Consider the following 14,469-nt stretch of genomic DNA (forward strand, 5'->3'; position numbering starts at 1 on the left):
ACCTCAGAGCTGTTTCTGGTTAAACAGAAAGAGGTTTTAAAAAAGGCCTATCTATGTAGGGATCCTTTCCATAATGTTGTCAGACACTTAGAATAATAATCTGAGCCTGTCAGTGGCAAAAACAGTACTTTTAGTGGACAAAATTGACTATGCACGTTTGCCCCGAAGGGTTACATCGCAGCCCGGTCTGTGGCTGCCGGTTACAGTGTTGACGCTTAATACTGGAACAATCTCAAAGATAGTTGTTCCTATCAGTCACTTACACACAAAAACATAGGGAAATAGGGTCAAGGTTAGTTATATAAAGTACTGTATGTGGTATATATACATTGCACTATAAATCAGACCACAAGGGTCTGTTGCATCTCTTTGCCTGTAGTCAGGCCATGAGCTACTAAATAAATAAGGATGAAGTATAGTAGTTGTTAACACACAAGTTATTCATTTACTGTTGGTGGTTAAATAAGTCATCAGTTTAATGAGTGTCATTCCTGAATGAGTTTTTATGTGAGAGTGGGTCAGTGTGAAAGACAGTAAAGGAGCCTTTAGTTGGGGTTCAGCAGATTGCAGCCATATGTTCCTCAAAGAACATTTCTGTAGTAGATCAAGAAACGCACGTTTTTCCTACAATCTTCTAACACGTTGAAGTTCTTGGTAAAACATATTTTTTTTCTTCTCTTGAGTGACCTTCATGGTCCGTTTGGCTTTGTTTGAATCTTCAAAGCACCCTATATGAATATTTTGTAAACGTTCAAGATTCAGGATCCAGTTTATTAAACCTGAGGGGAGTTGGTGTTTGAAAAACAGTGTTTTCAAGTGACTTGCAAAAATGTTTCAACTTAAGCTACAAACTGAAGCAAGTGAGAAATAGTGATAGTTAAATCTATGCTGTTTTCTAGATTTGCATGTATTACTTGATTGGTTGAGTTACAATTATTTATCTTAGGTGATTATACAATTATTAGTTCAGTTATTAATGTAAATTATTTGTGATACAAGGTTAATTTACTGCATCTTATTTCAACACTCAGTTAGTTAGCTACAGTGAAGATTGATACTAAAAAAAAGTCTTTTGCGCAAGTGAACAGGTTCACTTTGTCGGTTCAGATCATTCAGGGGAACGTGTAGAGGCAGGTCCACAGCTGTGTTTTCCTCAGCCTGGTCATACTGCACAATCCCAGCTCCCACTCAGTCGGCCTCTTCATCTGAGACACAGACACACATGGCTGAACTGTGGCAGCTGAAAACTCAACATTTAGACGTCAAGACATGTAATCTAGAAGCTTCACTGTGGTCGGGATTCAGCTGCACAGCCTGGTGGCGTTGTCATGACAGCAGAATGAGTGTGACATCAGTGCAAATGATTATTTAAAGAAAAGAATTACTAACGTGACACCATAGCGAGCCTGAAGAAACATCACAATTGTTGATCAAATATAAATACATTTGTTTTTTGGGATCGAGTTGAAGTTGGGTTCTGACTGTTTTGATGCTCTTCTCAATTGATTGATTGGACTTGTCGACCACTGCAATTAAAGGGAAACTTCTGTATTTTTCGACCTGGACCCTGTTTCCCATGTTTCTGTGTCTAAGTGACTAATGGGGACGCCACAACTCTTTAAATTCGTCCAGTATTGAGCACGAGCGCTGCAGCCAGCGGCCATGAATTACAATGTACTCCTTTGAGGCAATATTGCATCGTCAATGTACGTCCTTTAAAAGTGCTTGTTTTTTCAACTGTAGGGTTCAGATTGTTAGTTACTTACATGTCCAGGACAACACTATGGAAAGCACACTACAGATAATTTTTTTTTTTTTTTATCTTTCTGCCACTTACACACAAACAAGAAGGTCTGGGTTAAAAAAAATACTAAAGTTTCCTTTTAAGAAACCGACTTGATAGATTACAATCCTCTTTTTCCATTCAAAATCAAAAGCGGTTTCTGTTTGCAGAACATCTTTGCTGAAAGTATTAAACTCCTCTTTGCAATGCCTGCCAGCTGTATTAAACTTAAAGTCTGTGGTCATCGTGACAACAATGCGTGCCCAGCCCAGCCCATGTGTAGTTCTAGCTGGCGTCATGCATGTGCTCCAGCTGTAGCTCTGATCCTGTTTCTCCTTTCAGCTTTCCACTAACAGCTTCTTTCCTTCTTTTCTTTTCTCTCTGTCTCTTTTTCTTCCTCTAACCTCTGGTGTTGTCTGGCTGTTCTTCCTCGGCCCGGCCCACCTGCGCGGCTGCATATGTGTATGTGTTTCTGTGTGTTTGTGTCTGCATGTGTGTGTGCACTTTATTTTTGTGTGTGTGTGTGTGTGTGTGTGTTGCCATGCAGTCGTGCGGAGCAGGTGCCTCCCTGCCTGACTCACGAGACCTCGCTGCCCTCACCGTGGGGCACGCCAGCACTCGCCAGGAAGAGGTAGCTACAGCGCTCTGCCACTTTCCTCACCCTCACCCCTTCCTCTCCATTTCCCTCACCTTCAGCCGGCACTATTAGAGGAACCACGAGTGGCCATAATGATCATGAACGGTCACATGAATCTTTTAGCAAATCATGAAAATGTTGTACGGTACACTTCCAGAGATGAAACCGGCATCCACAACACTTTACAGATGTTCCTCAACATGTATTCTCCACATCCAATGATTATTTTCATTACCTAATAATCTATTGACTGCATTTTTAAATAGTTTGTTAGTTTCTTCTAATTCCTCACATTAAAAATGGGAGGAAAACCATCTTAGGGTATTGACAGAGTGATGAAAATGACAGGTTACACTCCTTTCTGGTGACGCCTGTCAAAGCAGTTGGAGCAGCGGAAATTACTCAAAAATCTGTTTTATGTTACAAACCAACCAAAAAATTAGATTAAATGACTTAAGTAAAGTATTTTTTTTCTTCACCTCCACAGAGAAATGTCTTTATTTGCAACATTTTTCCACAGCTAGTCTCAGGCAGGGAAACATGTACAGAAGTAGCCAAATTGTTCTCAGTCTAAAGTAGCATTTTTCTTCTCATCACATTCCTCCTTACTCTCCTGCTCCTCCCCCTCCTTCTCTTCTCTTTTCTCTCAGCTGAAGTTGCCCCCCCCCCATCTAAACCCAGACTCTGCAGCTCATTGAATTTGATTTACAAAAGGAGAAACGGTTGGGCCGTTTTAAATGTAACTCTGCCTTAGTAAACTATAATGACTCAAGTCAAGGTGTCAAGGTGAACCTGGGGTTCTCCTCTCAGTAGTCTCCCCTTCTGTGTGTCTGGATCCGCTCCAAGGCTGAATATTCATGAGGTGGACTAATTTGACAATTAGAGATGATAAGGCCCTTCCTTGTTTGTGTACTTCACTGTACGCTCTTCTTTGTGGACTTAATTGCATATTAAAAACACAATTCCTGCTTTAAAGCCATCATTCAACAATTTGCTAAAAAGGTTTCCGTACTCAAAATTATTTCAAAAGTCAAAATGTGAGGAAAGCTAATTGCTCTGGATTTGCTTGGCTTGATTCAAACAAAAACATCTCCCGTGATTTAATCTCCATCCAAATGATGCACAGAGGCTCCAAGGCATCTTGTGCAATGAGCTTTGCCTTGAAAAAAATGGCAGCAGTTTGCAATGTGCAAATTAGAGCAATCGGTGTTGTGATTATCAAGTTTGTGGTGGTGACACAGCAAGAGCCTTAGATTAAACACATTTAGTTTTTAGTCTAAAACAAAATAAACACAGACTCTTCCAGTGTTGAATATTAGGATTGTTTTCACTGCTGCTGATGCCAGACAATATCCACACTGAGCTGGTTAGATGTAAAAACAGTTGCTATATATGAAAACACCAGCGTTTTTAGTTTGTTTCCACCCCCACTAAAACATCTGAATAAAAGGAAAGTGGCTAAATCTTTTCTACTTTCGGTTAGAAAACTACTAAACTGTTTATCACAGCTAATCTACTTACCATCATCATACCCAACATCAAGATATAGTTCTCATACATCTGACAAAATATTATACTCAAAGTTGACTAAAAAAGACTTGACTTTTGAGTGCATTACAATTGTAAAATATTGTGGATTGTGGTAAAATCACTATTAACTCACTATTATTTACAAAACAAATTTTGGATAAAAAATTTAAAATTTGGATGTCAACTTGTGAAATTAAATTTACAATGACGTCCTAAATTTGCAGTTTTATTGACCTGCATTGGCCCAGGTATTGTATAATTTCCTTGTAGAATAAAAGTATATTTATTTTTTGTATACTAATTGCAAAAACAGTATACCGAAGTATATAAGACAAGTAGTTTATAGCATACCCTGTATATAATTAGTATGTTGTGAAATTTGGACCCACTGCTCGTCCCCCCTTCATTATGTTAGTGCAAGCTTTTACCAACATGTCAAATTCCCGCTGGAGCTTCTCATGTAGCCCACCAGCAGCCAATCACACTGTCCGCGGTGTCTGTCGCTGGTAACTTTATCCTCTCGTGTCTTGTAATGCAGCAGATAATAATTCAGGAGTCCTGTAATATTAAACAACAATTAAAGAGGCGGTCAGCCACTGTTGCAAGTTAGTTTCCTGCCCCACACCCAATCCTTCCAGCTCTTTTATAATGACTCCAGCCTTTTCCAGCTCTGCATTTCTCCTGAGGGGGGATCTGCCACTCTATCATTTGCATCGCAGCAACACGCCCATTTGTTTAATTGCCCGACTGCAGGCCCCAGCAGATCTCCTGCTCTCTGCTGTTTGCACATGCTCGGTGCTTTAGAACTTTCAAACCGTAGCTGGCTGACACCGTAATCTGTGAAGTGTGAGGACTGCTGACTCATGCTAAATGAAGTTGGAGTCAAAATGTTAAATACAATGCGTACATTGAAGTGATTATAGTAAGTCATTATTTCTGTCCTCGTTACAATAATGTTTCCACTCAGCTTTTCTTCTTTCTTTTTTTTTCTTCTGGTTTACACTGTAGCTGTGAATCTGAATATTAGCAGCCACTTTCCCTATTTCTGTGAGCCAGATACATATTTTACAATCAAGTAGGGCCTCCAAATAATGGTCAAGGCTTTGAGAGTAAACAGACTAGTGTTAATATTCCACCATGGATTGAACTGAAGTTAGGATGATTTCATGTTGTTTTAATCAGCATATTCTCATAACCATATTCAAATGTATCAGCATAGTTTCCCATGGCAAAACAAAATGCTGAACACCAAAAAATAGTAGTAATGTTGTCATTTGCTGCATGTTATTCCCCTTCTCTCTCCCCTTTCAAGCTCTAAAATGTCCAATACAAATAAAGGCCTAAAATGCCCCAAAAAAAATCTTCCAAACAAAAAAAACACGATGGACTCTTCAGAAGAGATAATTATCTTCCCTCGATTATCTGCGTGCGAAAGTTGCCGGACGACACCAGTTTCTGAACATAGCCATACTGAGAAATACAGAGAGAGTTGTGTGGAGCTGATGGTCTTAATTCGCTTTGTATCAACTCATTTCGCATCGGCTTGAATGTAACGGACGTTCATTAATATCCAAAAGTTAGCCACTAAAGCTTTAAATACCACACACAAATTCACTTGTGTTGTGATAGCTGTTTTCTTAAAGCTCTTAATGGCATCCTTTTTGGGAATAACTTTGGTGCGAGTCAACTGGACTTAACTAAGCGTGACTCTCTCTCCCCCTGTGCTTCCAGACAAGGCTACTACGGTACGTCGGGTCCTCCCGCCCCAGTCAAAGCCCTGACAGACCTGAAGCTCCACTTAGCCAACACCTCCCACCCCGCCTCCTCCTCGTCCTCGTCTGACATGGTGGTCATCCACCCAGGGGCCGTCCTGGCCATCCTTGACCTGCTGCCCTCCGTCTGCTCCGACAGTCAGCCAGAGGTGAGGAAACACAAGAAGGAAATGTGCTGACATGCACTTCCCGTTATAGTGGGTGAAGGGGTTACGTGCAGTGCAGGGAAGTACCTTTTTTTTTTTTTTGCCAGTTGGACACAATGGCTTTTACATGTCAAAGCGAACCAGACCGTTTATGCCATTTGCACGTGATTTTGTTTTTACATTTTATGGAGAGTGAATTAAGAAATTGTTTATAGATAATCAAGTACATTTAATTCCTGAACATTCAACTTACAGTCATGTGAGGATTAGGACACCCATGCTAAAGTTGACTAAAAAGAGGAATAAAACAATCATCTTTTTGAAATTGATCTTAATGCCTTAATTAAAAAAATGACGCAAAATCCAACCTTTAAGGACACCAATTTTGTTTGTGAATGAATAATGTATCGTAAATAAATAAATGTTCTTCCTTAAAATACAGGGGGCATAAGTAAGTACACCCTTATGTTAAATTCCCATAGAGGCAGGCAGATTTTTATTTTTAAAGGCCAGTTATTTCATGGATCCAGGAAACTATGCATCCTGATAAAGTTCCCTTGGCTTTTGGAATTAAAATAGCCCCACATCATCACATAAACTTCACCATACCTAGAGATTGGCATGGTTTTATTTCAGTTAGCCTATTATCTGGTTTGATTTGCATTGAGAGATGATTTTATGGAAGGTACCCCATGTATTTTAAGGAAGAACTTTTATTTATTTACGATACATTATGCATTCACAAACAAAATTGCTGTCCTTAAAGGTTGGATTTTTCCTCATTTTTTAGGCATTAAGATCAATTTCCAAAAGATGATTTTTTTTATTCCTCTTTTTAGTCAACTTTAGTATGGTTGCCCTTCCTCTTTTTAGTCAACTTTAGTATGGTTGCCCTAATTTTTTCACATGACTGTAAACATATTGACAAAACAATCCTGTAAATCAAACACAAAATTCACTGAAATTCACTTTCTGTTTCCCCTCCAGCATGCCCTGGACCTGCAGCTGGCAGTGGCCAACATCCTCCAGCTCCTGGTGAACAGCGAGAGGAACCAGCAGGTGCTGTGTGAAGCTTGCCTCCACCAGCGGCTGTTGCAGCGCTGCAGCCAGGCCCTGGGCGATGAGGACCACCCGCTGCACCCTCCGCTGCAGAGGATGTTTGAGAGGCTGGCTTCGCAAGCCTTGCAGCCGATGGCACTCCGGTACTGCACTTGAACCTCTTTTATGTGGGCTAATACATAGTACATACATTAATATATATACATTAGTGTTTTTAATAGGTTTGTATATGTATATATGCACCAATAAGTGTTACTTACTGTGGCAACAAAGTTCTTTCTGATACTGATTTGGATTAGGTACTATCCCAGCTCCAGTGTGACCTCATTAACACGGAGCCGAACCTAAGCATCACCCAAAGTTGTCCCTTTACCCTAATGTTTTGTGAGACTTCACTTTGCAAAATAGGTCCTGACTACAGGAAAACTTTCATGTTTATGCATACCAGAAAGCAAAATGGTTGCATGGATGAGAAGTGAGAGTAGTGAGAGTAGTGCCTAAAGAAAAACAATGTAGTTACATATATCAAGAGTTTGTCATTTTTTTTATACAGTGGCCATTTTAGGACATCTCAGCTGGTCACATTCTATGGATCGCAATGGAGCAATTTTCTTTTTTTATTCAAATGTTTTTGGGATTCGTGCAGGATTCAAAAATATTCACCTTTACAAATGTTAAATGAGGAACAAAATAATTCTGCACCTTATGTATTTCCTCAGGAATACACAGGGTGTGTTTTTTTATAACAAATCATGTAATAAACTATTTTTTTTTACAAGAAAACTCACCTTCCTTTTTCACCTTCAATTAGCCTTTGTTTTATTTTTATTTTAAATTGAACCTTTATTTAACCAGGTAGGCCGATTGAGAACAAATTCTCAATTGTGACGACGACCTGGCCAAGATTGTACTTTAGACTGAACACGCCTATTAGCATGCTAATAGGATACAGCAAACATTCATGTCAACATGCATGTTTAAAGGGACAGTAGCATGCTGGCATTTACCTTGTAACATTTAGCTTTTTAACATGCGAACGTTTAGTATGAAATGTTTAATGTTAGCCCAGTAGCATGCTGTTATGTTACTGTTTTTTAAATTATTATTGTTTGGGGCATTTTTTGCCTTTATTTGTTAGCCGACAGCAGAGAGATGACAGGAAATGCGAAAAAAGTGAGAAAAAAAAAAGAGAGATGGGAAATGACATGCACCAAAGGTCCCCAGCTAACGCAAACTAGGGAATCGCCCCATACTACTATCAGTGTCAACATGTGTACAATAATATTTAGCATCTTGCTAGAATATTATCATGGTAACAGTTAGCTTGGTAACATGCTAACTTTTAGCGTTACCTATTGAGCTATAGGTGAGGTTTTCCGTTGGGGAAGCGTAATCTGCTTTGAAAGGTTTCAGTGTGTAAAAGTGGGCTATTTATGCAGACTAAATGGATTGATTCTCATTTCCCGCTTGACTAGTTAAGTAAGATGGGAGGTTGGGGTTAAGGGACCATGCACATGGTTGGCTCTTTTTATATGTAAATCCCTGGCTGATATTCTCTTTCCCCGTCATTGTGCTGGGGGTAAACATTTCTGTAGCTGTCAATCTGTTTCCACCCTCCTCTCTGTCTGTCTGTCTGTCTGTCTGTCTGTCTGTCTGTCTGTCTTACTCTTGATCTGTCAGTCTTCTTCTGTCACTTTCCCTTCATAATTCCTCTCCTCCTTACTGAGTTTTTTTCTCATTTTGTCTCTGCTCTGCTAACATCAGGCCCAGATAAGCTCCAGAGTCTTTCTGTTTCTTTGGTGTTGTTCTGAAGCTGTATTTTGTCACACACACAGCAGCACTCTGGCAACTGACACAAACCACTGGGACTCTGCATTCTACTCACCCTTATCATTGATTAAACTTTTTAAACAGACTGAATCATACCGTTCACCACAGCTGTTGAGGAGTAGAAGGCAACCTGCAAAATAACTGCTGGCCTGCCATACTACATACGATTAGATGGATGCTGTTATCCAGAGTCCTTTACAGTTTCATGAGAACATAAAGGACCTCTTTATAATGGTAGTCCCTCTGGGAATACAACAACTCCACCTGGCAGTGTTGGAGCCACTCCACCTAGTGTGCCACTACAGGCCTTTAAAAATATTATTGTAAAATGTGAATATTATGGTAATAAATAACTCAATATTTATGTTCTCTTCAAAGTTCCTATACAAAAATGCATTATTATGATTATTATGTTAATTAAAAGACTGGTTTTACCTTAGCCAAAGTCACGTAACTGCATTTGGCTTCTCTGCATGCCCTTTGTAGGTTTAGTGGTGAGTGTAGTCTAGCTTAGTTTAATTACTGGGCTCAACATGTACTTCTGTTTTTTAGGCCACTGAAAGGAATTTGATACAGGTGTTGAGTTGCAGATTCCAAGTTTATCAATAATAATCAAGAATACAGAATAACAGTAATATTATATTGCCATTTAATTCATGCTGGATTTTTCCCCCTCCCTTTGTTGGTATATTTTTACTCTTGACATCCTGGTAATTTCCCCCTCCAGGGAGTTCTTGCGTCTTGGAAACCCTCTGAACTGCGGCGCCTGGGACAAGAAGCTACTGAAGCAGTACCGGGTTCACAAACCCAGCTCTCTCAGCTACGACGCCGAGATGAGAAGTAAGACAATAACCACTCTCTTCCTAGTTTCGAGCACATGCTAGTGACTGTGCTAGGGGTCTCAGAGGAAATGCTGTTGCTTGTGTAACCAGATCTATTCGATTCAAGGCAGCACGGTGGCTCAGTGGTTAGCACTTCTGCCTCACAGCAAGAAGGTTCTAGGTTCAAACCCAGGTCATCCCAGTCCTTTCTGTGTGGAGTTTGCATGTTCTCCCCGTGCTTGCGTGGGTTTCCTCCGGGTGCTCCAGTTTCTTCCCACCATAAAAACATGCATGCAACTAGGACTACAGTTGAAAATTAGCCGACTGGCTAACACTGGTGCATTTACAGAAATGTTGATTAATGTGCATTGTCCTAATATAAATAAATAAATCTTCTTCTTCTTCATATTTTTAAAATAGAAAATTGACAGAGGGGACACGCGCTGTATTCTGCAATAACAGCGGGGGGCCACTTCAAGGAACATTTCAAGTGATCTATAATTTAGTTTTGTAAACATTGTCACACCTAAAGTATTTAGCTCTCAAATTGATGTTGTCAACGTGGGTTTTTACCAGCAATTTTCTTATGTTGTATCTGCAGTATTTTCCTCGAAACTATTGCTAAATTGCTGAGTAAAAGGCAGACATTTTTTATTGGTTGAATGTTTTGTTCTAAGTGGTAAAGAAAAACAGTCAAGTCATTTTTTGAGGTGGAATTGGTGCAAATTAAAATGTAACTTCCCCAAAACTGCTTTAATGCATTTTCTAGTGAATAAGAAATCAACGTAGAGTCTATATAAACCAATATACACCTAGTAACAAATATAGATAGATAGATAGATAGATAGATAGATAGATAGATAGATGCAGTTGGCAATGTATATTTTTATCACAGATTATTTGATAATTTTTTATTATTATTATTTACGTGTTATTTGAAAGAAGAATTGTCTTTATAAGTCCACCTATCTGTTTTTAATAGCTGAGAATTGAAGAGTTTAGTCCATAGCAGTCCTCCAGTACATTTATGAAATGATAATATCATTTGGGAGCCATTCCCATCTGCCACAGTGATAGCAGCTTCCTCCCGGGAGAAAGTTTCTTTCTGTGCTAAAAGCTTGGAAAAAGGCCATCAATCTTCTAGCAATTCTGCTCTTTTTATTTTTTTGCTCTCTCTGCGAGCACATTGGGACGAATCCTCCGGTGAATAGGCTGTGATTGCAGGGGATGAGCTTTCCGTTGCCATTTAATTGCCGGTTGAAATTACTAGCACCGGCTTGGCGGTGAAAAGGGTTACGTTTCTGTAGGTTTTCAGAAAGGTTCAGATGCAAGAATAGCCTGGCTTTAGTATGTATAACCCTTACATTTTACCCAGCTTATGCCATTTATTTCATCTTCAGAGTTGACTAATCAGAATGTATCCCTATCAGATATGGTAAACTCTCTGCTTAAATATTCATAAAAAAACAACAACTAAATGATGTGCTTAACGGACGCACTGCAGGTAGAATAGACCTGCATTCTTTTTTTTTTAAGCAAATCCGCAAGTTGTAGGAAACCCAAAGTAGTCTTCTTGGCCTGTGATTAATATCAAGTTAATGTGTAAACTTCCTGTTTAAACAAAGATCGGCTTTCCACTGTGAATACCAATGGTTTGTTTTCTATTAACATCCGTTAATGTTTGTAATTTTGTAGGCTCCTCAGCATGTCCTAATTGCTTATTGTGTCTCCTCCCAGCTTAGAATGGATATTAAGTCCCGGCTAATTACTGCTCTTTACAAGCTGCCGCTGTTAGAACACACAGTGCTCTCTGTCTCTGTCTGTGAGAAGGTAATCTAGCATGGCTTATTAGCTGCCATTGCTGAGTATTGCAGTAACTGCTTTGATCGCCTTTGTCTTTGCCAGTTGTGCTAGCTCTTAACAAATAAGAGCAATTCTTATTGTTTGTCTGTCTGTCTGTCTGTCTGTATATCTACAGTATCTATCTGAAACTAATCAACAACCTGTATATGAAAGTTAGTGTGATCATAAAGAATCTCTGCTGATAAACATGCTCTCTTGATTAGCCTAAAATGCTGTCATAACCTAAAGTAGAGAAACCTCAGCTATTTGTATATTGGGAGATAAAACAAGCAACATATTATCAGAACAAAGAACTCAAGTTCTTGGTTCCACTCAAGAACTTGTCATCATTTTCACTCCAAACTTGACCTGGAGTGAAAAGTTATACTTATACATTTGATGTGAAAATGCCTTAACATTGGATCAACATTGGTTGCCAAATTTATAGCTAGTTACAAGATAAAACATGTTTACTAATCACAGCCAAACTACATGTACAAAATAAAGGTCTGTTTCCCACCGTGGCTGTTGGATTTAATTGTATTTAATCTGTCCTTTCTTGACTTAACAGACAGTATGACCATGTCCATGGAGGGCTTCGGTCCTGACAGTGTCTTCGCCACGCCAGCGGAAGACAACGGCCAGTATCGCATCAGCCGCAGCCTCGTGCGCTCCGCTGAGGGCAGCACCGTACCCCTCACCAGAGTCAAGTGCCTGGTGTCCATGACAACGCCCCATGACATACGCCTGCACGGATCAGCCGTCACGCCTTCATTTGTGGAGTTCGACACCTCGCTGGAGGGCTTTGGGTTAGTCAGCGTGAACGTTAAAATCTTTGAGTGTTGCACTTTTTTTTTGTTTCAATTATTTACCCAGGGGTTAGGGGTGGGTCACATGCTCTTTACACTCCTCATGTAAACTGCACTAACATACTATCTTACAGTCCCTCCAGAAAAACGTGATTATGCGATCGCATAATTCAATACATAATCAGCCAAAGTCTGCATATTTATGCGGGTGGGCGCATTTTTTCAAATACAAATGCCGCACTTTTGCTGCATTAATTGCAGATTTCCGCACAAAATATGCGGGCTTGCATGATTTCATAATCCACGCATTTTCGTTGCAAAAAAGTCACATATATCTTAGCAGAAAGTTGAAAAATGTTGCGTTTACTTCACACAAGAGCAGCCATTTTCCCCTGTTGCCATGGGAATGTTATGAAGTGACGTAATTACGCGATGTGAACATCATCGAAAAGCAGGGTGTTGGGGGAATCACTTTCTTTTTGTCTTTTTCATCAAACCACAGTTTTTGCAAGTTCCCGCAATTTCATCGCATAAAATTGCATAAATTCCATCGCATTTTTTAAGAAAATGTGCCGCATAATCAAGGCTTTTTGCTCTCAACAATCACAAAAAACTCAACATTTTTCTGGAAGGACTGATCTTAGGTCTTATGGCTAATATGTTAGCCAACATGTCCCTGTTTACACATCCAGCAGACACAGAGCAACATTCACACTGCTTTGGAGTTGTGTTTGTGTCCACCTGATGAATAAGTAACTCCAATATTCACTATTCTCTAAGCTGCGGTTTGGTCTCCACCAATTATTAAGAAAATATCTGGCTCTCCAGCTGCTAAATGTTCCACTTTCTTCACCAGCTAGTCGTTACTCTTTGAAAACAGCTGCCTGCTGCTGCTGCTGCTGCTGCTGGGAACAGAGCTGATGATAATTCTCTGACTTTGTCACTTCAAGCAATGCATTTTATGCTTTCATTCATTGCATCTAGTCATTTGATCCATTGTTAATATAATAAATATTTACTTGAGAACTTTAGAACTGCACGATTGGACCTGGTCTTCATTACATGCTTTTAAAGAGGCTGTTGCAGCAACCGATGATGCCAGTCCTCTGTAATCTACTTTACTCTAAATCATTCTCTTTATGGAGCAATATTTCTCACCAGTGACACACACCCCAGGGTGCCACGTCTTATTTTTCCCTACAATTTAACGGGTTGTGTTTTTTTATTTTTTTTTTTTTTTTTTACTGCTGAGCAGCGCTTGCAACTGTCTCAGCAGGAGGCTGTTATTCACTTCCAGTTCTGGAGCCACGCATACAAGTAGGCTTATTTTACGCCGACGGCACCCTTTGCTTTGTGGGTGCTGCTGCTGACAGGCTCTGCTGCACATCGTATGTTAGCGGCACAGTGGCGTGTGGGATGTGACCTTGTCAGTTCACCCACACACTTTCCGCAACACATACGTGACACACATGTTACACTGACACAAAGTAAACAACTGTTACGAGAAACTTAAGGCTATAATATGTTATATTCTTCATTAATATTCATAAGGATACAGGTTTAAGAAAGAGGGAGGCATCTTGCAAAAGGTCATTTTAGACTTATTCTGCCAGTTTATGTCAAAGTTTTTTTTTCCTGTAATTAGCTGACCAGCATTGAATTACTAGATAGCATCACTTTGATTTTGATTTTGTGAATATATTATGCTGTTGTAGACCAAGGCAGCACAGGGATGATTTATGAATATCAAATTAACTACTCTCAAAAGAAGAAAAAAAACATAGTTTGTCTCATTGTTATTTGCAATATCCCTGAATCTTTTGTGCAGGTCTGTGGTTTTTCGTTGCTCTGCTTCTGTGTTTCTGTTGTGCGTTTAACTTGTAGACATAAAGTTTAGCCTCCAACATGTTGGCATTGTTGTTGTTTTCAGTGCTGATTCGGCCCCAAACTTGGGTATATTTTGGGGGCAGGTCCAGTTTTAAAGAAAAGGTCCTGCTTTAAAGAAATGAAATTGTCATTTCCTATTACTTAATATAAATATACGCACTGAGTTTACAGGTTTGTATACTCAGATGAAACATCTGTGAACTCCACAGACTTCTACTAGACTCAATAAAGCATCTTTCTTCAAGACCTAACCGCAAGATCAGTTGCCTTTGACTTAAGTTTTATTAGAAACCCCTCTCCCAGCCAGTGACCATCTTTCCTGGTCCATAATTTCTCAGCTTTCCTGTTTCTTT

At 39.6% G+C, this 14,469-nt stretch overlaps 1 protein-coding gene across 1 annotated transcript in view; it reads left to right on the forward strand.

Moving 5' to 3' along the window:
• Window positions 1-14,469, forward strand: part of wdfy3 (WD repeat and FYVE domain containing 3) — a 122,110-nt gene that overhangs the window by 47,881 nt on the left and 59,760 nt on the right. The window contains exons 15-18 of the mRNA XM_028579180.1: window positions 5,682-5,871; window positions 6,856-7,070; window positions 9,485-9,597; window positions 11,992-12,229. Of these exons, the coding sequence (XP_028434981.1) occupies window positions 5,682-5,871; window positions 6,856-7,070; window positions 9,485-9,597; window positions 11,992-12,229 (756 nt within the window). The remainder of the gene's footprint in view (window positions 1-5,681; window positions 5,872-6,855; window positions 7,071-9,484; window positions 9,598-11,991; window positions 12,230-14,469) is intronic.

The sequence above is a fragment of the Perca flavescens genome, chromosome 5, assembly GCF_004354835.1.
Source record: "Perca flavescens isolate YP-PL-M2 chromosome 5, PFLA_1.0, whole genome shotgun sequence".
In the NCBI taxonomy this organism is placed as follows: Eukaryota; Metazoa; Chordata; class Actinopteri; order Perciformes; family Percidae; genus Perca; species Perca flavescens.